Source organism: Geotrypetes seraphini, chromosome 8, assembly GCF_902459505.1.
Source record: "Geotrypetes seraphini chromosome 8, aGeoSer1.1, whole genome shotgun sequence".
NCBI lineage: Eukaryota > Metazoa > Chordata > Amphibia > Gymnophiona > Dermophiidae > Geotrypetes > Geotrypetes seraphini.
In genome coordinates, this window is record NC_047091.1 from 167,955,927 (window position 1) to 167,978,092 (window position 22,166).

Consider the following 22,166-nt stretch of genomic DNA (forward strand, 5'->3'; position numbering starts at 1 on the left):
CCTTTGAAGTCTGGTGATTTTATTTTTCTAATCCTCCATTCCCAATCTCTGGTTGCACTTTCTTCTATCTGTGCTCTTAACTGTTTCCAGGGACTTCTTATCCACTTACTGTTTCTCTCTCCTTCTTCACTTTCTGTCCTGCATCCAACATTGGAGATTCAACTTTTTTCCATTTTTTCTGCTTTCTTCTCAAAATCTACTTTTCCATGTCTTACCTTCTCTTTCTATCTTTCTCCTTCCTTCCTTGTTTCCAAGGTCTGACCTCTTCCCTCCCTCCTGCCAGTGGTCCGACATCTCTCTCCTTCCTTTCTCCTCTTCCCACAGTCTGGCATCTCTCTCCTCTCCTTCCAACAGTCTGGCATCTCTTTCTCTTTCCCTCCCCCTTCCACTGGTCTGACATCTCTCTCCCCTTCCAACTCCTTGCAGGTCTCTGCACTTGTCATCCCTCACCGCAATCCATAGTGACGGTTCTCTCCCCTTTAATCTCCCTCCCAACCCTCTCGCTCCTGCCTCCTCGTGGCTGCCTTTAAAATAGCTTCTGTAACCTCTTGTGGCAGTTCGTGGTACTACAGGAAATGCCATGAGCAGCTGCGAGTGGTTGCGACATCTATTTTAGAAGGCAGGAGCGAGAGGGCTGCGCTCCTGCCACAAAGACTCTCGCTGGACCACCAGGTACCTCGGTAGGCCCGGGGGTAGAGGGGAGAATCATGGGATTGAGAGGGAGATTAAAGGGTTGGGGCCAGGAGAGCAATTCCATTAGGCAGCCTCGGGGCCTTCGCTAGGCCAGCTGCCTCCAAGGAAGAGGAAGTTGCATCATCAGAGGTGGGCCAGCCTAGCAAAGGTCCCGAGACTGCCTGATGGAATCACTAAAGTAACGCTAGCAGCAGCTGCGTGTGGAAGTTAAAAGCACAGTGAGCTGCCATTGCTAGTCCAGGAGGAATGGGGAGAGAAAACGATAGTGGCAAAAGGAAGATATGTGACAGCAGAAAAAGGGTGCGAGACTTTCAGCACCACATGTTGAGAACCTCTGTATTAGAAGACGATTATAGTAAATGGGCAAGATACAAAGCAATGTCAATTTAGATAGCTTCAAAGACACCTTACAAGAATAGATTTAAGCAAACACAATTTCATACAGGGTTAAAAAAGTTTGCCTGGGCTCCTAAGGAAAGCAGTCTCAAACAAGTCTCCAGATTCCCAGTCCTCACACTAGAATGCAGTTGCTATAAAAGAAAAATAAAATACCAACATTAAAATCCGAAATTGCAATAAAAATGTTGACATTAGGCTGAAATTCACTTTGGGCTGGATTCTCTAACCAGTGCCATCGTTGGAGGCCACCTTAGAAGTTGCCACTGATCGCTTTGTCAATCACACAATGGTGACGGTTACAGAATCGCACCTCTGACAAAAGGTAGGTGCCAGAAATATACGTCAGGGTTTTCTAGGCCTACATTTCCGGCGCCTACCTTAGATGTGAATTGTGCTCCTGTAGGCGCTTTAGGCCGCCTCATGCCACTTCTGACGTTAGCCATGCCTACAGTGGGGAGTGTGTGGTGCAGTAGTTAGAGCTACAGCCTCAGCACTCTGAAGTTGTGGGTTCAAATCCCTCATAATAATAATAACAACAATTTATTTATATACTGCAAAGCTGTGAAGTTCTATGCGGTTTACATCATTTACAAATACATTGTTTAAAATACAACAGAATTGAAGAGAACTAGAGAGTTAAAACCAATGAGTAAAAAAAACCCTAAAAGATCTGATTGTTGCATAACAAAAATTTTACTACCTAATTATTTCAAAAACAGATGTGTTTTTAAATGTTTTCTAAATTCCCCATAAATTTCAGTAAACCTAAGCAGTTGATCTAACTCTTTGCCCCATGCTGCTGCCTGGTATGAAAGAAGATGCTGATGATGTTTTTGAATTTACATCCTTTAACAGGAGGGAAACAAAATTCAAGTGTGAGCTTCTTTTATGTCTATTAATTGTAAAAGAAAAAAGCTCATTTATATATTTGGGAGTCAAACCAAATAGAGCCTTAAAACAAAAGTAACCGAGTTTGAATTTCACACCCGCCTCCACTGGTAAAAAATGCAACGCCCGATAAAGGGGTGTCACTTGGTCATATTTCTTTAATATCTTGTGCCTCAAGGGAATTTAATTATCCAAAGTGATATACTTAAATATATTCTACTAACTCACTTTGTTATTCAAAACAATATCATATCAATCAATCAAGTAACTGAGGTTATTTAGTGAACACTCAGACCCACAGCTGAGGTCTCAGTGAAAAATTCACGGAGCAGCTGTTAAAGAGACCATCATCGTTGTTCACAGTCTCACCCTCAATACAACAGCTAAATAACTGCACAAAGATGGTAAAACAAAACCAACTTAGCTTTGAATGGAGTGGGTAATCAATATAGCTGCTCCGGGTTCCTTTTTATTCAAGTGACTGCATTCATTACAATTGCCGACCCCCCTACCCAGGTTTCGCCAACTGGCTTCTTCAGGAGGGGTATTTATGACGCTTTTCAAAATCGAGCGTCTTTATATAGATTCTTTCGGGTACTACGTCTAAAAGCGTTTTTTGGTGAGACTTCACCTGCTCCTGATTCTGTGGAACCAGTAAGAGGTATAAAAGTGAAATCTAAGTGGATCCCGCCTGGAGTACCTGACGTTTCGGTGGCTGCTTTTGAAAAAGCAGTCTTACAGGATGTAGAAAGAATTGAGACTTCCAATGTCCACTGTGGCTCGAATTTAACTTTGCAGCAATTCAGCATACTCAAGTCTTTACAGCAGGATCCTACTATCACTATCCAACGTGCCGATAAAGGCGGCGGGATAGTGATACAAGATTATCAACAGTATTGCACAGAAGCATTTAGACAGTTGTTGGATGAGAGTTTCTATAGGGAGATTAATGGAGATCCTACTCAACAGATTAAAACAGTAATTGATACTGTATTACACACCGCTCGCCAGGCGGAAGTTATTACTGTCAGGGAGTTCAAGAGTCTGACTGTTGAATTCCCTGAAATCCCCTATATTTACTTCATCCCTAAAATTCATAAATCCCCCACATGCCCTCCGGGCCGCCCGATTGTGGCTGGCATTGGTTCAGTGCTGGAACCATTATCAAGGTTCATTGATAGTTTTATCTGTGAACAAGTGAGTAAGAAACAGTCTTATATACGAGATTCTTCTCACTTCCTGCAAATTTTGCAGGGAAGTGATAATCATGCCTGTAAATTTTTGGTCACTGCAGACGTTGCAGCACTGTACACCAATGTGCCACAATCGGCGGCCCTGGCAATTATAAAGAAATCTATAGACAGTGTGAACATGTCAACACAGAAGAAGGAACTAGTGGGCACATTGGCAGAATTCGTGATTTGTCAAAATTACTTTCAGTTTACAGATAGGTTCTTCATTCAGACTAAAGGGGTGGCGATGGGGGCCACAGTGGCCCCTTCAGTCGCCTGCCTCTATATGTCTGAATACGAAGAAAAATATGTGTATACATCTAGGTGGTTTAACAGAGTAGGTTTTTGGAGAAGATACATAGACGACATCTTTTTTACGTGGAATGGGGAATGTCACGAGTTGGAGGAATTCCTTAAAGAATTAAATGAGGTGGATTTGAACATCTCTCTCACTCATGAAGTGAGTTCCAATAAAGTATCTTTTTTGGATATTCAGGTAGTTAAATCCCAGTTTGATTCTCAGGTACATTTTGATACCACATTGTATCGGAAGCCCTCCGACCGTAACACACTCCTCCATTACCACAGCTATCACCCTAAGCCTCTCCGGGATAGTATACCGGTGGGGCAATTTTTGAGACTGAGAAGGATATGCTCTGACGAATGGGATTTCCATCAGCAGGCCACACTATTATATGCAAAGTTTATTGAACGCGGCTACCCATCGTGGGTGGTCAAAGCAGCATGGAAAAGAGCCCGCAACTGTCAGCGGGAATGGTTATTTCATACAAAGGAGAAAGAGAAAAGTGGGGCCCTAGTATGTGTATTACCTTATTCTTGTAGGAGTCAACAACTTAGACAAATCATTTTAAAGCACTGGTCAGTATTGCAGGTACATGAAAGCATGAACCAATTTCCATTGTTCGCTTACACTCGAGGCCGTAATCTGGGCCAAATTCTTAAACAGCAGGCCCCCGGTCAACAGAATTATGGGGGCCCCCATGTAAGCTGTGCCCATTGTGTATATTGCTCTCATGTCCTCAATACTGACCAAGTACTTATTCCTCAATCAGAAGGTAAGAAATTCTACTTAAGAACTAATACTAACTGTCTGTCTACTGCAGTGGTGTATTGTATAATATGCCCCTGCGGGCTTTATTATATCGGGCATACTCGGCGGGCCATTAAAACTCGAATCGCCGAACATCTAAGTAATATTAGATGTAATCGTGTGTCGGCTCCTCTTGTGAACCATTGGCTTGAACAGCAGCATTCAATTGAAGATGTTAAATATACAGTTATAGCTAAGACACATAAAAAAACAGGGGATGTGACTCAGTGTCTACTATATTTGGAACAAAAATTCATCTTCCAGTGGCACACTTTGACCCCAAAAGGGTTAAATAACGAAATCGAATGGTTCCATCTATAGAAGGAGCAGGTTTAATTGGTCAGATTGTAGTGATGTCAGTATGACGTAACAGAAAGGGAGGAGTATTTGAGGTGGGCCTGCTGATGGAAATTCGTCGTCAAAAGCTCTAGTGTCTGTGAGTAGTGTGGAGTGCGTTATGCCGGTAGGTCTGAGTGTGAATGGTGTGGCAGTTAATTGTGATTATTGTGTAAAATTATAGTAGTGATAACTGAAGTGTTTTAGTGTTAATGTGGTTGTTTTACATTCATAGTACCCCTCCTGAAGAAGCCAGTTGGCGAAACCTGGGTAGGGGGGTCGGCAATTGTAATGAATGCAGTCACTTGAATAAAAAGGAACCCGGAGCAGCTATATTGATTACCCACTCCATTCAAAGCTAAGTTGGTTTTGTTTTACCATCTTTGTGCAGTTATTTAGCTGTTGTATTGAGGGTGAGACTGTGAACAACGATGATGGTCTCTTTAACAGCTGCTCCGTGAATTTTTCACTGAGACCTCAGCTGTGGGTCTGAGTGTTCACTAAATAACCTCAGTTACTTGATTGATTGATATGATATTGTTTTGAATAACAAAGTGAGTTAGTAGAACATATTTCTTTAATCCCAAAATCAGTCACTTAATCCCCTCATTGCCCCAGGTACACTAGATAGAGTTTGAGCCCCCCGGGACAGATAGGGAAGGAAATATGATAAAGTACCCAACTGTAAACCATTTAGGTTATACACTTCTCCCTCAATATTCACGGGGGGGGTTAGGGGCAGAGCCGGCCCGTGAATATTAAAAAACCGCGAATAATATTCGGGCCAGTTCTGACCCACCTCCCACCTTCCCCCAGACCTTCCCTTAAGGCCTCTGAGACTCCCCGGAACCGTACCTGGTAGTATAGCGGGCTTTTGGGGCAGGAGCGGTCTTCCTAAGCTCCTGCCCCGTGCAGATCACTCGTAGGAAATGGCTGCTGTGAGCTCCCGCCATAGTCTCGAGAGACTACAGGAGCTCACGGCAACCATTTCCTATGAGTGATCTGCACGGGGCAGGAGCATAAGAAGATTGCTCCTGCCCTGAAAACCCGCTAGACCACCAGGTAAGGTTCCGGGGAGTCTCAAGAGGGCTTAAACACAGCCCAAAAAATTTTAAACAATAATTAAAAAAAAAAAAATTGTGAATAACCGAATCCGAGGATTCGGAGGGAGAAGTGTAAGTGGTATATAAATAATAAAATAAAGCGTCTACGGAGGTGCGAATCTGATGCCAATATTTTAGGTGCCTTGAAACTCAGTTTAAAATGTCGTTTAAACTGTGATTTTTTAATTTTTTTTTTTAAACTGAGCTTGAGCGCCTACCAGTGCTGTTTAGAGAATCTGGGCCTTAGTTCTTATTCATGTGATAATTTTTTCAGGATTTTGTCGAACTGCAACAATTTTACGATCGCAGTTCAAAGGGAGGAATGCCATTTAGATACTTCTAAATCAGGATTTAGAGCTGATCAGATGTGGGACTCGTTTAAAACTATTACTATGGAAGATCTAGTCCAGTTGTTCAAGGAGGTTTGCTACACAAACTTGCGCTTTGGATGTACGTCCTTCATTTCTTTTTGCTAATGTTCCCGATTGTGTTTTATGATGGCTTCTAGTCTTTAATAGACTATTAGTAGAAGGTTCTTTACAAAAAGATATTGGGCAGTATCGTTATTTTTTTTTTTTTTAATTCTTTATTTATAGTATCGTTATTACTCCCATTCCTAAACAACAAATTGGTGATTTATCTCAGCCATCCAACTTCAGGCTGTTGCCAATATACACCTTTTCTATCTAAATTCTTGGAACTTTAATTAAATAAACAGTTATCTGAATATACAGAGCAGTTTTCTTATCAACTCAATTTGGATTTTTGACCAAAGCATAGTAATAATAATAACAGTTTATATACCACAGGACCGTGAAATTCTATGCGGTTTACAATGATTAAAAGATGCTACAGATTGAGTAGAATTAACAAAGTTAAGGGCTAGTGATTAACAGCTCTAGAGATCAGTTGTTGAGGACTAGGATTGTATAGTACATTACATTAGTGATTTCTATTCCGCCGTTACCTTGTGAGTTGTTGCTGATAACCTCGACATCTAAAAGTTAAACATTGGTCACGGCAAGGTCATACTCTGTTAATTAAGAAGCTGAGTGAGTCAGGTATAAGTGGATCATTTCTTAATTGGTTTAAAGAATTTTTGAAAAACCGTAACTATTGTGTAGTGAAGGATGGAGTCTTTTCTTAAAATCGGGACTTCGAATATGCACAAGATTAATTTGCATGGACTGCTTCCATTGTTTTGCAAATCAATCTCTCATGCATATTCATTGTGGAAATCTTGAAAACCCGACTGGGTTGTGGCTCTCGAGGACCAGAATGAACTACTCCTGGTCTAGATGCATGTTTTGCTCGATTCAGTTTTGTTTAAAAGACTATAACAGTAAAATATTATTGCATAGGTAGTAAATAGTAATATATTTATTCTTTTACATCAATTCAAAATGTCAATAACACAATCAGACGATTGGCAGTTACCTTACTAAGGTCTTTGGCAGTAACACTATCATCGTCTCGACATGGCAAACGATGAACAAATGCCAACATCTGATATTTAGCTCTGATAAAGTCCGTTTTATTGGGACTGAAAAACAAAAAAGCCACAGTAACTATAAAATGTCGCACATTATTATCTGTTAAAATCTCATATACAAAAAAACTAGCACAATTCTTTTTCTGTTTACATGGATTTTTTAAAAATATGTCTATCACTGTAATAAAGTTACCTTTCGTTTTCAGATAAGAAAAGCCTTTAGAAGCACCCTCCCCCCCTTTTTTTTTTTAGAATGATTTTAGGGTTTTTAAAAATATACTTTCTTGGCACAAGAGATCTCAGTTTTTGATTTCAAATGGTAAACATAGATTCTAATGCTGTAGCAAGCTTTTGGATCACAGACACAAGCCAATACTGATATCAAATGCAAAATGTCTGTTCAGCTACGTAAGAATCACAAACTTAGGCCACTTGCTTCACTGCTATATTAAGAGCCTATGTTCACCGTCTGAACTCTCCCCCACCAGGACAGATGTAATGGGTTCCATTGCTCACACATCTCCGTGACCTTTTGCAATAAAGATTTTTCATTTACTGTCATCGTTTCTTCCAGCGTTTTGTAAATCCAAATTCCTAGATACTTTATACCCTCTTCCTTCCAAAGAAAGGGGAATAAATCAAACAATCCTTTTTGACAACGTACATTAAGCGGAAGAATCTCTGATTTACTCCAATTTATTTTATATCCTGAAAATGATGATTTTGCCTGTGGTTTGTTACCAAATGGGTATGTTACCAGTGTTTTTTCAGGGGTCCGTTTACAAAAAATTAAATAGTATTCTTACAAAATTTATTTGGCTGGGGAAAGCAGCAAGAATTGCTTTAGCATCCTTACAAAAGCCAACTGTGGAGGGTGGGGTAAATTTCCCAAATTTTTATAGGTACCATCAAGCCTATATAATGCGTCAGGGTATGTATTGGCTCCTCCCCGAGCTCATGGAAAATCTTCCAGACTGGTTATGTTTGGAATGGCAACTCCTGTCTCCATTGAGATTGTGTCACGTTTTGAGTATCAAGATGGGTGGGAGGGCGGGTTGGAATGTATTTTTCAATTCTCAATTTGAATGTAGTTCTTAGATATAATTATGGGGGGGGGGGGGTTATAATCTTTTTGTCATAGATTATAATTATAATTGTATTTAAGTGCTTTTATAGAATTATATGATTGTATTTTATTTTGCACTTACTTATGGCTTTAAAATGAATAAAAAAAAAAAAGCCTATGAAATTACTAAAACCTTCCAAGATTTAACAGGGTAGCATCAATAAGAGAGGTTCAGCATTTGCAAAGCACCTCACTATGGGCTGGTTTACACAAGCTGGAGTGGAGGCGCGCAGTGGGCTGAGAACCTGGGGAACTGGGTTCGATTCCCACTGCAGCTTCTTGTGACCCTCCATTGCCCCAGGTACCATAGTTAGATGGTGAGCCTACTGGGACAGAGAGAGAAAACACTAGAGGCCGATTCTATAAAACGGCACCTAAATCAGCCGGCACCTATATATATGGTGCCGGCCATGTGTCAAATCACACTTAGGCGCCTTTTACAGAATCGTGGCTAGCGGTGCCTATGTAAAAACGTAGGCGCCTGAAATGTAGGCGAGGGTTTTAAAAGACCGACATTTCAGGCGCCTAAGTTTTCGGAGAATCGCACTTAGCTGCACCTAAGTCATACTCCGTCCACAGAAACACCCACTTGTGCATTAGATGCCACTAAGTGCCATGCGATAGGCACCTATCGCCCAATTAATTTTTTAATTTAATGGGTTGGGGTTTTTTTAGCAATTGGTCTATTAAGGGTATTTTGCCAATTAAGTTAAGCACAGTTTATAGAATCAGCCTCTTGGAGAGTACTTGATTACTAATCAATGTATAAACCATTTAGGATATAAGCAGTATATAAATACATTAACCCCCCCTCCCCTTTATGAAGCCATGTCAGGCATTTTTTTTTTTTTTTTAATCGCCAGCCATGGTGGTATTAGCTTTGATGCTATCAGGAAATCTATGAGCGTCGGAGTGAATACCACCGTGGCTGAGGGGTGGTCTATAGGTTGGGAGTAGTATATGGTTGATTGAAGGATGGGAGGTTTGAGGGGGGGAGCAGTCAGTGTGGAAGGGGGAGCAGGTTGGTATTAGAGATGGGTGGGCTGGTTCTTGGGCCTGTTCTTTTAGTGAGTGGGAATTATCAGAGTACAGATTCCCAGTTTGCTTTGGTTATGATGGTCATGTGGGTCCGGCGCTAATCCTTCCAGTTTGACTGCAGTGAGGGGGGGGGGGGGGGTTCGGGGAACATTGTTAGTGTTGTGCTTTCTGTAAATATTTTGGCCTTGTGACTTTTCTATAAAAACCGTTTCAACACTAAAATGCCTAATAAAAAAATGGGGGGAGGGGGGAGAGGAGGGTAAATACATAAGTTCAAGTACTCCATGATCCTAAAGAAAGATCTTGTACAGTTACATATGCTACTGCCCTTGTAGAGTTACATATGCTACTGCTGAATTGCTTTTAAGAATAAGAATTAGATATTCATCATGACGGGACAAAGACTGAAAATGAGTCACTCACTGCACTTTATCCTGAGGGTTAGCTTTGCGTTTGCCACTCATTATAGATGATGGGTCTAGCAAGGAATGCTCCCATATGGAATTGGCACCATTATTATACAAGGTCTGGACCATCTGAAAAACACAGAACCCATTGCTCATTGCTCAGGACCAAGAAAGTAGATAATTCTAGCTGTATTATACATTGATGCATGAAAAGCAGATCAAGAAAACCATATAAAATCCAGCCTGCTACACAACAGATACTAATGATTTATTTATTTCCTAGAAAGGTAAATAGAAAACATGGAATTTCCTACTAATCATAGAAAATATCTCTTACACAAAATAATGAGAAGATCCTAGTCTACAACTGAATGTCCATATAATGGAAATATATGATGGGAGTAAATTGTGCTTTGTGAATTTATGATTTTAGTTTTGCTTTTAATTTAAGAAATATTTTTAAATGATTTCATTTTGTTTGAAGAATGATGTTCTGTTTTGTTGTTTGTTTACTAATTTATGTATGTATATTGTAACCTGTATAGATTGATATTCGGAATAAAAGTGTTTTAAATAAATAAATAAATAAAAATCCAAACCTTAGGGCTCCTTTTATCAAGCCGCGCGTTAAACCGCTGGCCGTGCTAGCCGCTAACGCCTGCCTTGAGCAGGTGGTAGTTTTTTGTCCAGTGCGGGGGTTAGTGCGTGATTAAAAGTCGCACACGCTAACCCCGCTAGCGCAGCTTGATAAAAGGCGCCCTTAGACTTGTACTGAATATCTTCAGCTTCACCGAACCAGATCCAGTATCCATTTGAGGGACAACATGATACAAATTGATCAAGAAGGGGTCCATCACAGCCTCTTACCTGCAACAATGTAGGCGGCCATGGCGTGTGCTTAAGATGTCTCACTTGAGAGAGATGGCGCCCCAGACTTCGATGTACACTACAACACTCATCACAAATTAGAACGCCTCTGTTAATCGATGCCCAATGAGGATCTGTTGAATTGAAAAATAATAATGCATAATTCTAGAACCAGAGATTTCTTTCCAAACACTGTCTTGAACTTGCCCATTTCTCAGAAGGAATGTACAACAGTAAATATTTCAAGAATCCGATACTATGTTTACTATTGCACTTATTAACAGCACCCTATTCCTTAAGTCTTTGATAACTATTCAGGATAAGGATTACGTATTTTTTGATCCTATTCAATTAGAGTATTTTCTTGAACATTCTTAGTAACCCCCCCTTTTTCTAAGTTGGGGTAGAATTTTCCTTTCTTGGTTATGATAATTTCAATGAAATAGTGAAATGCCTCTATAAAATTAAGGGTGTTATCCCTTATTTATTACTGAATTTTATGTTATGTAATATAATTCTTTCTCCTCAATGATGTGGGCTTGATGGGATTTCTGATTTTCTATGACTGATTTAAGTTGTATTAAGAAATAATATTTCTATATTTTTTGTGTAAATTCCCATATCCTATATACTTTTTTGGATACATTAATAAATTTCAATTAAAAAAACAAAAAATCAAAACAGCATCCTATTCCTTAAACTAAAATCCACATTTAGAACATACCACTTATGCTTGTTACTTTTAGGATATTTGAGGCTAAGATGCTAGGGCAAGTATTGTGTTGGCAAGAGAACGTGCCCAAGAAGAGGCAATGGAGTAGTATATAAACTCTTGTAAAGGAGGATTAAAGGGGTCTCATTTTCTTTCTCCAACCTATCCAGAGGCAGCCAAAACTCAGGGAGAGGTATCTGGACCCTGTTCTTCGGCTAATTATGCTATTATTCTTTTCTTATTGAAACCCTTAGTCCTTTTGTTTTTTTCCCCTACATGTTCTCTTTTCTATATTTATTGTAGTTCTCCCCCTATCCTTTTTGTTCTTATTACATTTATTTTGTGTCTTGTTCGTCTGAGTATATTTCATCTGTTTAATACTGTTGCTTTTAATTCTGTTTTTATTTCTGTTCTTACCCTTATTTTATTGCTGTAATACACTTAGTATTTTGATAAGTGTTTAATCAAATTTACAATAAACTTGGAAACTTGGGTCACTAAGCCAGAATGAGCCTGGGAAAAAGAGAAAGTCTTTAAAGGAGTCCTTACTTTGCTGATGGACACCTAGAGCCAAAAGAAGGGTACCTGGAAGCCATAGTGAGGGGGTTGGGGGTCAAAGGACAGAAAGTTGCCGGGGATAGATGTTAAAAAGGACCACAAAAAGCTGTCTTCTGCAGAGCCTGTGGTTGGAGAAGATAGGATTATACAGCATCAGGGTGAAGTGTCCTTATATCATAAATTGCTGATTCTCCTTGGAAAACAAAACCTTTGGAGAAGACGACAACGACCAGAGGAACCAGAAGGAAGGTGATGAAAGTTGGCAAGTCAAAGTCAGTGAAGAGAACAGGCGATTCAACCATGTTGAATATCGACCCCTTATATAGTTTAGGCAGGGGCAAAATTCTACCTGCTGTTTGGCTTCCCAGTGCCCAGGAATTTACAATTTATTTTTTTCCCATAAGAACTTTACAAGTCTGAGTGCTGCACACTGACTTGTTTTTAATTTTATATTTCTGGCTCCTATGAGTACTTCTTGGGCCCTGAAAAACAGATTTTTAGGAGTTGCACCTCTTATTCGGTTGTTTTCTGCATAGTCGTGGTACCATTTCCTCTATTAAAGAAAACCTTTGTAAAATATATTAATAAGGAAGGAATAGGGACTTGTATACCGCCTTTTAGTAGTTTTAAAGCCACACTCAAAGCAGTTTTACACACAGGTTTCAAGGTTTTATTAAAATTTGATTTAATCGCTTATCTAATTTCAATGCAAGTTTACAATATATATATATATATATATATATAAATAAAAAATAGCATAAACATAATAAAAATGCCATTAACAATACCATTAATACTTATTTAAAAAAATTACAAAGAAACATCAACTATTATTTGGCATATTAAAAAAGGGATAAATAGTCAGACAGATGGGTGACAATCTAACTAATGTACCTTGGTAGCTGAAAGGAAGTGTCGCTGGTAACCACAATCATCACTTGAAAAATTTGAAGAAAAAAACATTTTTCTGGACAAGCTAGTGGAGTATGTTTAGAATAAAACTTGGTACGAGTAAGCAACAGATTATGTATCATGATGCCTTTTAAAGCAGTGATCTCAAACCTGCGGCCCCCGTCAGGTACTATTTTGAGGCCCTCGGTATGTTTATCATAATCACAAAAGTAAAATAACAGTTTCTTGATCATATGTCTCTTTAGCTATAAATGACAATATATTATCAAGACTTAGGGCTCCTTTTACGAAGGAGTGGAGTGGAGGATTAAGTGACTTGCTCAAGGTGCAGTATGGGTTTGAACCCACATCCTCAGGATGCCGAGGCTGTAGATTTAACCACTGCACCACTCTAGAAATCAAAACGCAGCAAAACTGAGCCAAGGATAGGACAATCAAGCCATTGTGACATCACCGATGAGGTTGGCTTTTATTGGTAGAATGAGGCATAATGACATCAGGGAAAGGGATTGGGACTTATATACCACCTTTTTGTAGTTTTTCAACCACATTCAAAACGGTTTTACATACAGGTACCATATTTTTCACTCCATAAGACGCACTTTTTTCCACCCAAAAGTGGGTGGAAATCTTGGTGCGTCTTATGAAGCTAAGGTACCAATTTTGTTACCCTCCCCCCTGTACCATTGTAAAACCCGCCTGCCGCCACACCTCCTTTTTAAACCCACCCACTACAGCCACACTTCCTTTTTAAACCTGCCCGCCCGCTGCCCCACCTTTTTTACCCACCCCACACCTGGTCCATCCGCCCGCCCGCCTGCCGTCACCATTGTTTCTGTTTTACCTGGTGCTCCAGTGTCCAGCCAGCAAATCACTTCCACAGCGGCGAAACAAATCAGCAGCACGGCAGTCAGGAGCAAGCTTTACGCTCTCCTGCTCAGCCCTGCGCTGCTTTCCGAATGGCTGTCATAAGTTCTCACAAGTCTCATTTGAAATACAGGAGCAGACTAACAGAGCAGCAGGCTGAGTACCAATGGAGCCTGGGTTCAAATACCACTGCAGCTCCTTGTGACCTTGGGCAAGTCACTTAACCATTCACTGCTTCAGTTATCAGGTCACATAGAATCACAATCACAATCCAGGGATAGAAAAATATCTCTTGTACCTGAATCTATAACCACTTCAGTAGCCTGCAGGCAATATCTATGAAATAAATGTACACCGCCTTGGGTGAATCTCTTCATAAAGGCAGTTAATAAATCCCAATAAATAAATAGATCACAACTCACATTCAAATTTTTTTTATTATTATTATTATTTATTTCTAATTATACATTCAAATTTTACAAGAATACATCTTGTTCCATTTAACACAGGGAGGAAAAACAAACCATAAATTAAACTACTTCATTATACAATCATACAGGTTATCCCCTTCTTAGACCACCATAATGGGGGGTGAGCAAGCAATAATAAAAAAAAGAGAGAGAAAATTTAAAGAGGCATTAGTTAAACAATAGGCTTAATGTATCAAGCGCCCATTTACATCCATTGTCCCTCTATCCTTGATGATCTTCTTAACATCTAGAAATTCCTTCAGACGATTAGAAGAGAAAAAAGTGTATTTAACTCCTAAGTACCTAACCAAGCATTTGCAGGAATATGCTAAAAGAAACGTTGCTCCCAAATTAATAGTCTGTTGTCGCTTAGAAAAATTATTTCCTCCGTTCTTGTGTAGTCTTAGCGACATCAGGATATATCCATATTTTCTGTCCCCCAAATAGTTTTTGAAGAACAATTTCATAATCATATTTACATCTTGCTCAAAAACAAATGATACTAAGAGGGTTGCTCTATCTGTATCAGACGTTATTGTTTGTTCAAGTAGAGCAGTCACATTTGCAAAATCTATCACATTTATCTTTCCAACATTCAAATTTAATGTCTTCACATGAGATAACCATTGCATCTGTGACAGTGTGATAAAGAAAATAATTTTGTCACACAGTGAAGGAAATGTAAGTGCTTAACAGCCGATTCTTAATGAAACTGTTTCATAAACAGTACTCACCAGTAAGAGTGAAATAGTGGTACCATGTAGTGCTAGGAGTAGCAACATGTATTAAACATATCAATAGCATACACCACTCATATCCACAGCTGACTCTTAGAATACAGAAGACATATTGTTAAGGTCAGAAATTTTCAGACTACCCCCCCCCCATTCCACTGAGCTTGCAGGCCTTATGGAGCTTCCTTATAAAAATTCCTTGCCCTCCAGGGGACTGCTTGTAGATAAGAATTTGCAGAGTTTTTTAAGTGCAAAATTCCTACAGGGGAATAAACAAAGAGCTAAAAATAAAATTCTCTATGTATTAGTTGACCCTGACACTACCACTTTACCCTGCAACAGAGGGGAGGGAGGTACTTAAAAAAAAAAAAAAAGAAGGAAGGAAGAAAGAAAGAAAGAAACCTGTTTCCTCACTGTTCAACCTAAAGATAATGCTTTCTTCAATACCCTCATTAGATATACTAGTGGTTCTTAAACCTGTCCTGGGGCACCCCTAGCCAGTTGGATTTTTGAGATAGCTCTAATGAATATACACGAAGCAGATTTGCATGCCTATCACCCCCATTATATGCAAATCTGTCTCATGCATATTCATTACTACAAAGCAGGGTACAAATTAACTATCTCAAAAAGTATTTAATACATATAATATAACTAGACAGGTTTTTTTAATTTAAATATACTATATTTTTATTAAATAACACAAATCTTTAACACTATATTATACTGTACACAGTCTAAATTGGGGGAGAAGGCATTCTAACAGCTTTGTCTAAGAATCATTAAATGCATGTTGGAACATTGGAGAATACTGGAGGAATGAAATAATTACACACAGACTATGATGTGGAACAGCTTTATTTTCATCAGAAAAGGCTTGTGAATGGACTGAGTACAAGCTCCAGGTTTTCTTCCACTGTATTGTGGGATAATACAGATTTTAGTAACTGGAAGTGCAATATGGATTCATTTATGTTTAATGTATAATATAGTGTTAAGATTTATGTTATTTAATAAAAATACAGTATATTTAAATAAAAAACCTGTCTAGTTATATTATGTGCATATTCGTTAGGGATATCTTGAAAACCCAACTGGCTGGGGGGGTTTGGTTTAAGAACCACTGCAATATACATTTTCTACTGAATGTAACTTCATCAATAGTTATGTCTTTCATAAGAGCAAAGATGATATCAAGCTTAGCTGTTCCAAAAAAAATCACTTTCTAGCTTGCTAATATGCAGAGAAACATGCTGGTTTACCGCTACCCGGGTAACATTTTTGAAACCGTTTCATGGCAGTCCTATTATAAAATTTCAATTTGCTGGTTTTGAGTTTACCTCATTCATTGCATTTAGGCTTATATTTTGTTGTTTTTTACTACTGTTTTAAGTTGAATTGCACTTGCTGACCACCACTTTGGGTGCATCTCTCTCTTCATGAAGGCAGTTAATAACTAACTAAACAGGTTTCAGCAATGGAGAATGGCGCTTGCAGTATTATGAAAAGTACCGAAAGAATAAGTAGGATGCTTTAAAGCTCAAACCCTTTGCAGGGCCACATTTTGGATTTGTAGGTACTTAGACGGCCAAAAATAGTTAATGTCTTATTAAATAAATGACAATTTTGCATGAGGTAAAAAACTCTTTATAGTTTATAAATCTTTCCTTTTGGCTAAGGGCTCCTTTTACAAAGGCGCGCTAAGCATTTTAGTGCACGCTAGTCAAAAATCTACCACCTGCTCAAAAGGAGGCGGTAGCGGCTAGCGCACGCGGCAATTTAGCGCGCGCTATTCCACACGTTAAGGCCCTAAAGCGCCTTCGTAAAAGGAACCCTAAGTCTTGATAATATATTGTCATTTATAGCTAAAGAGACATATGATCAAGAAACTGTTATTTTACTTTTGTGATTATGATAAACATACTGAGGGCCTCAAAATAGTACCTGGCGGGGGCCGCAGGTTTGAGATCACTGCTTTAAAAGGCATCATGATACCTAATCTGTTGCTTACTCATACCAAGTTTTATTCTAAACATACTCCACTAGCTTGTCCAGAAAAATGTTTTTTTCTTCAAATTTTTCAAGTGATGATTGTGGTTACCAGCAACACTTCCTTTCAGCTACCAAGGCCTCAAGATTTATAAGAGACACTGTAGTTTGTACTCAGAAACTTCTCATCTTACTACCACTATTAATTATTTCTAGAGCACTACCATGATGTACGCAGCACTGTACAAAGTCACAAAGGCGACAGTCCCTGCTCGAATGAGCTCATAATCTAATCTAGTGGTTCCCAACCCTCTCCTAGGGGATCACCAGGCCAAATCAGGTTTTCAGGATAGCCCTAATGAATATTCATGGAGCAGATTTGCATGCGTGGCACCTCCATTATATGCAGATCCATTATATGCAGATCTCTCTCATGCATATTCATTAGGGCTATCCTGAAAACCCGACTGGCCTGATAGTCCCACAGGACAGGGTTGGGAACCACTGATCTAATCTAATCAATCAAGACAGACAAACAGATTGCTAGGCTAAGGGTTACAGTTCATAGGGATGGTTGAACTACTGACTAGGGTGGTGATCAGATGGCAATAGGGAGTAGGGTTATGAGCTGAAAGTTCTCAAAAAGGTAGGTGTTCAGCCTACTTTTGAACAAGGTAGGGGAAGGGGCATGATGCACAGATTGAGGTAGTTTATTCCAGACATATGAGGCAACTAGGAACGAAGTCTGAAATTGGCAGCGGAGGAGAACAGTACAGATAAAAGTGACTTATCTGAGGAACGGAGTTCTCTCAGGGAGGCACATAAGAATTGCCATCTCCGGATCAGACCCTGGATCCATCAAGTCCGGTGATTCGCACACGCAGAGGCCCTGCCAGGTGTACCCTGGCCTAGTTTTAGTCCCCATATCACCGTATGCTTCTCAAGGGAGAGGTGCATCTAATTTACCCTCACCCATATCACTCTATGCCACTCTTAAGGAGATGTGCATCTAGTTTACTCTTAAATCCTAGAACGGTGGATTCTGCAATTACTTCCTCTGGGAGAGCATTCCAGGTGTCCACCACTCGCTGCGTGAAACAGAACTTCCTGATATTCGTCCTGGACCTGTCCCCCCTCACCTACAGTTTTATGTCCTCTTGTTCGTGTCACATCAGAAATTGTAAATAACTGCTTCCCCTGCTCTATTTTGTCGAATCCTTTCAGTATTTTGAAAGTCTCGATCAGGTCTCCTCGCAGTCTCCTCTTCTCAAGGGAGAACAACCCCAGTCTCCTAAGTCATTCCTCGTAGTCCAGACAAGAGAGGAGAGTTACTGAGGGGCTGTGGAATGAACACACTTGTAGGTTAACAATAGGAGTTTGAACTGTTTGCAAAAGGTGGATAGGAGGCTAGCAAACTGATTTGAAGACAGGGATAACACGAGTGTAATGAGGTTGGCAGAAGGTAAGTCGTGCAACAGAGTTTTGTACAGATTACAGGGGGGGGAGGCAGTTCAGCGGGAGACCTGTTAGAAGTATGTTGCAGTAGTCTAAGCAAGATGTTTTGAGGGTGTGGACAAGGGTCTGGGTAGTGTGCTCAGAGAGGAAAGGGCAAATTTTGGTGATGTAGAGGTAAAAATGACAGGCTTTAGCACTTCATTGGATATGTGTAGAAAATGAGAGGTTGGAGTCAAAGCCGACTACAAGGTTTGGAGCAGAGGAGACAGGAATGATAACAGAGATGTAGAACAGAAGTGTTGTCACAGGGACTGAATCCCTGAGAACCTCTCTGAGAGGAAGAGCCTGAGGAGTTTTGACGAAAACAGCAGAAGGACGAAAATTACTACTGATCCCTTCCAAAGTCCGGTAAGTCTTGTTCACAGGAAGAGACTTAGGGTGGCGATCAGCAACACCAGCCAGGAGGTCAGCCAGATCTGTCCCAAAAAGAAACTAACTCCTGAAAGGAAGACTACTCAAAATGACTTTGAAGGCAGCTTCCCCAGCCCAAAGACAAGCTTGGCACATAAACACCGCATAAATGGTAAGAACTCAAATGAGATCAGAGAGGGCATCCGCCCCTTAATCTGCACTGGCTGGGGATAGACATCCACTTCCACAATGCACAATCACATGACAAGCACGCACAACAAAGGAAGCTGCTGCTCCCTTGAAGCCTGAAGAAGGCGCTTCAAAGGGCTTTGTTTTTATTTATTTATTTTAAATAAAATATCCACTATGTGATCCTGGGAGTCCTTAAACACTACTCCTTTAACACCAAGGAGGTCTGTGCGCCGGGTATCCTGCACCACAGCAGAATCCACCTTAGGCCGCTCAAAACTGCAGAAAAGCAGGAAATAGCAGAGAAAACTTAAACATAGCTTGAGAGAGTCAGAAAGAGCAGCCTGGGCATCCTGTTGCTTGCAACCAAACCAGAAGTAAAAGGGGTGAAAATCCTGCATAAAAGGTCTGCTGACTGAGGGGTCCTCAACCTAACCCAAACTCTTAGGGCGACCGGGCAGACTAGTTCCAAAAAGGGAATCAGCCAGATCCAAAACAAAAGGCAGAGTGTCAGGAAATAAAGGTGGCATAATATTCAAATGGCATAACGTAATCAAGCTCTGCCATAGCCGGAGAGGGCTCCTGCAAAGGGAGCTCTGCCACTAGCGCCAACTGGGTTAAAGAAACCTGACGCGCCGGCTGGCTACATCTGAAGAATACATTTTCCAGAGGATATGGAAAAAAAAATTCAGGTGAAAAGCCACACTGTGAGCACTGCAGAGCCCTGCTGAGGTACTCGCAATGCGGCAAGAAAGTCCTCAGACTTGGAATGCAGGCATTTGGCGCCAGACTCCAGAACGGCCTTTGTATGAGAAATTTTCCCCAAATCGCAGGCCCAGACCGGCTTCCCAGTCCTGGGGGACCTGAAGGAGGTGAAGCCCATAGCTCCTGCCCCCTCCCCTAGTGTGCTACGGCACAAAGATACAGTCACAGAGCCGCGACCAATCCGGCACAACCAAGTTACACATCTGACAGATTAGGGGCTGGGGTGTCCATCCCAAATGATTTTTAATCAAATTGAGGGATTTTGAAGCAGAAATATAACTTTGAAAATAAAGACCGTTTAAAATACAAAATGGTCACCACCAGTGAATTTACACCAAAAATAGCAAAAATAAACAAAATCTAAAAATAAAAAATTGGGGGTTCTGAGAAGGTGGGGAACCTGAACTCTATCCTCAGAAACTGTGAAAAAACATGTTTTAAAGTATTTAATAAGCCACCCCCAACGTTCCCATAGGAAATAATGGAGGGTTTACTCACAGTTTCAGCAGTGCCAGCCTGCTAGTACTTTTACAGCAGCTGAAGGAGGAAGGAAAAATTATGTTCTTACCTGTTAATTTTCTTTCCTTTAGACGCAGCAGATGAATCCAGAGACCAATGGGGATAGCCCACATCTACCAGCAGGTGGAGATAGAGAAACTGATTAACAGGTGGTCATATTGGCTGGCACTCCTCCAGCATCTTCAGTATAGCTCCTTGCCCAAGCATCCATAACCATCAATAGGCATAGCATGTAAAAAACTTCTTTCCCATAACAAATCTCAAAAGGCAATAATACAGAATACAACCATCACTAATAACAAACTTCGAAAGTTGCAAAAGAAAAAACCGACAGACAATATCCAGAAAGGGTGGGGCTCTGGATTCATCTGCTGCGTCTAAAGGAAAGAAAATTAACAGGTAAGAACATAATTTTTCCTTCCTTAGCAACAGCAGCAGATGAATCCAGAGACCAATGGGATGTAGCAAAGCAATCCTCAATCTGGGTGGGAAGCAAACGCCGCCTCTGCAACAACCGAAGCACTAAACCGCAAGCACCCCCACATCCAACTGGTAATGCTGAGATAAAGCACTCTCGGAAGACCAAGTAGCTGCGAGACAAAACTCCTCCAAGGAAAACACCTCTGGACAGAGTCCAAGAAGTAGCCATCGCTCTGGTGGAATGGTCATGAAGTTCTTCCGCCAACCGCTTCCCTGCTATCAAGCCAGCGTAAAGATTGTCCTCCGTCCTGGACCCATCGAGCGATGGAGGCTTTGGACGCTGCCAAACGTTTGAGGCATCCCTTGAAGAATACAAAAAGGTGAACTAAACAACTAAAAGTAGATAGAAACCTAGCTTGCGGAGAACAATACGCACTTTAAAAAAATGCAGTGAATAAAAGCATGTCTCCCCATTTCTCTTCCCAGGAAGAAGGAAGGAAAAGTGAGAGTGGCACAAAAGAAAGGATGACACCTCCTTAGAAAGAAATTGTTGTACCGTCCAAAAATTTTGTAAATCAGAAATAGGAATCCCCTCCGAACAAGGCCTGCAACTCAGAAAACCGCCGAGCTGAAGCCATGGCCACAAGAAACCCCGTGTTCAATGGCACAGCCTTCTAGCGTCTCAAAAGACAAGGATGAAATGAAGCCTTCGGTAAACTGCGAAGAAGTACCTTAAGATTGTACTCCGGACAGAGCTTTCTAAGAGGTGTACGAATATACCGTACTCCGTTTAGGAACTGAACTAAATGAAGCTGAGAAGTAAGCGAAGAGCAAGATACCTAGCTCTTGTAACGAGCTAAGAATGGCACTGGAAGCTGAAGGGAATTGAACGCTAAGCCCTTTGCAATACACTTGTGCCAAAAAAGAACTCTGGAAGGGTGCAAATGTTGAGAAGAACCCAAGAAAGGAAAAACCTCCAAAAAGAAGCAGAAAAGAGCGCTGTGTAAATTCGAAGATTCACGTCCAAAGAACTGAGGAAAAGAAACCACCCTTTTCGTGTCAGTCAAATGGCCCGACTGGAAGACGCCGGAACCAAGCAATCAGTCAAGAAGAAAGTAGGTGAATCGCCTGGTAGTGCCAAAACGGTACCACTGCCCTCATTTTCTAAAATGTTCGTGAAGCCTTGGGTAGGCGAAATGGCATGTGCCAAAACCGAAAGCACTGCTCCAAGAGAGGCAAGCAAACCTAGTGCCGATTCGGAGTCCATAGTGAAAATGTAAATATTCTCCCAGTTTTTCTGCAGAAATGTGTAATCCTGAGAAACTAGTTCAGCAGAATGGGATGCAGCCCCAGTCTGCCCAATGCCCCCGTCTTGGGCACCATGCAGTAAGTGGAACAACGACCCTGAAGAACTACAAGAATCACCCTGAGGACCAGTAACTCTTAAAAGGGAAACACAAAACATAGAGACTC

The 22,166-nt window shown here is 40.6% G+C and overlaps 1 protein-coding gene across 9 annotated transcripts in view; it reads right to left on the minus strand.

The window, feature by feature from the left end:
* GIT2 (GIT ArfGAP 2) overlaps positions 1-22,166 on the minus strand; it is a 133,559-nt gene that overhangs the window by 97,621 nt on the left and 13,772 nt on the right. For all 9 annotated transcript variants that reach the window (XM_033954902.1, XM_033954894.1, XM_033954900.1 and 6 more), the window contains exons 2-5: positions 10,693-10,826; positions 9,842-9,954; positions 7,200-7,305; positions 1,137-1,223 (exon numbers count right to left, since the gene is read on the minus strand). In XM_033954902.1, coding sequence (XP_033810793.1) covers positions 1,137-1,223; positions 7,200-7,305; positions 9,842-9,954; positions 10,693-10,826 — 440 coding nt within the window. The remainder of the gene's footprint in view (positions 1-1,136; positions 1,224-7,199; positions 7,306-9,841; positions 9,955-10,692; positions 10,827-22,166) is intronic.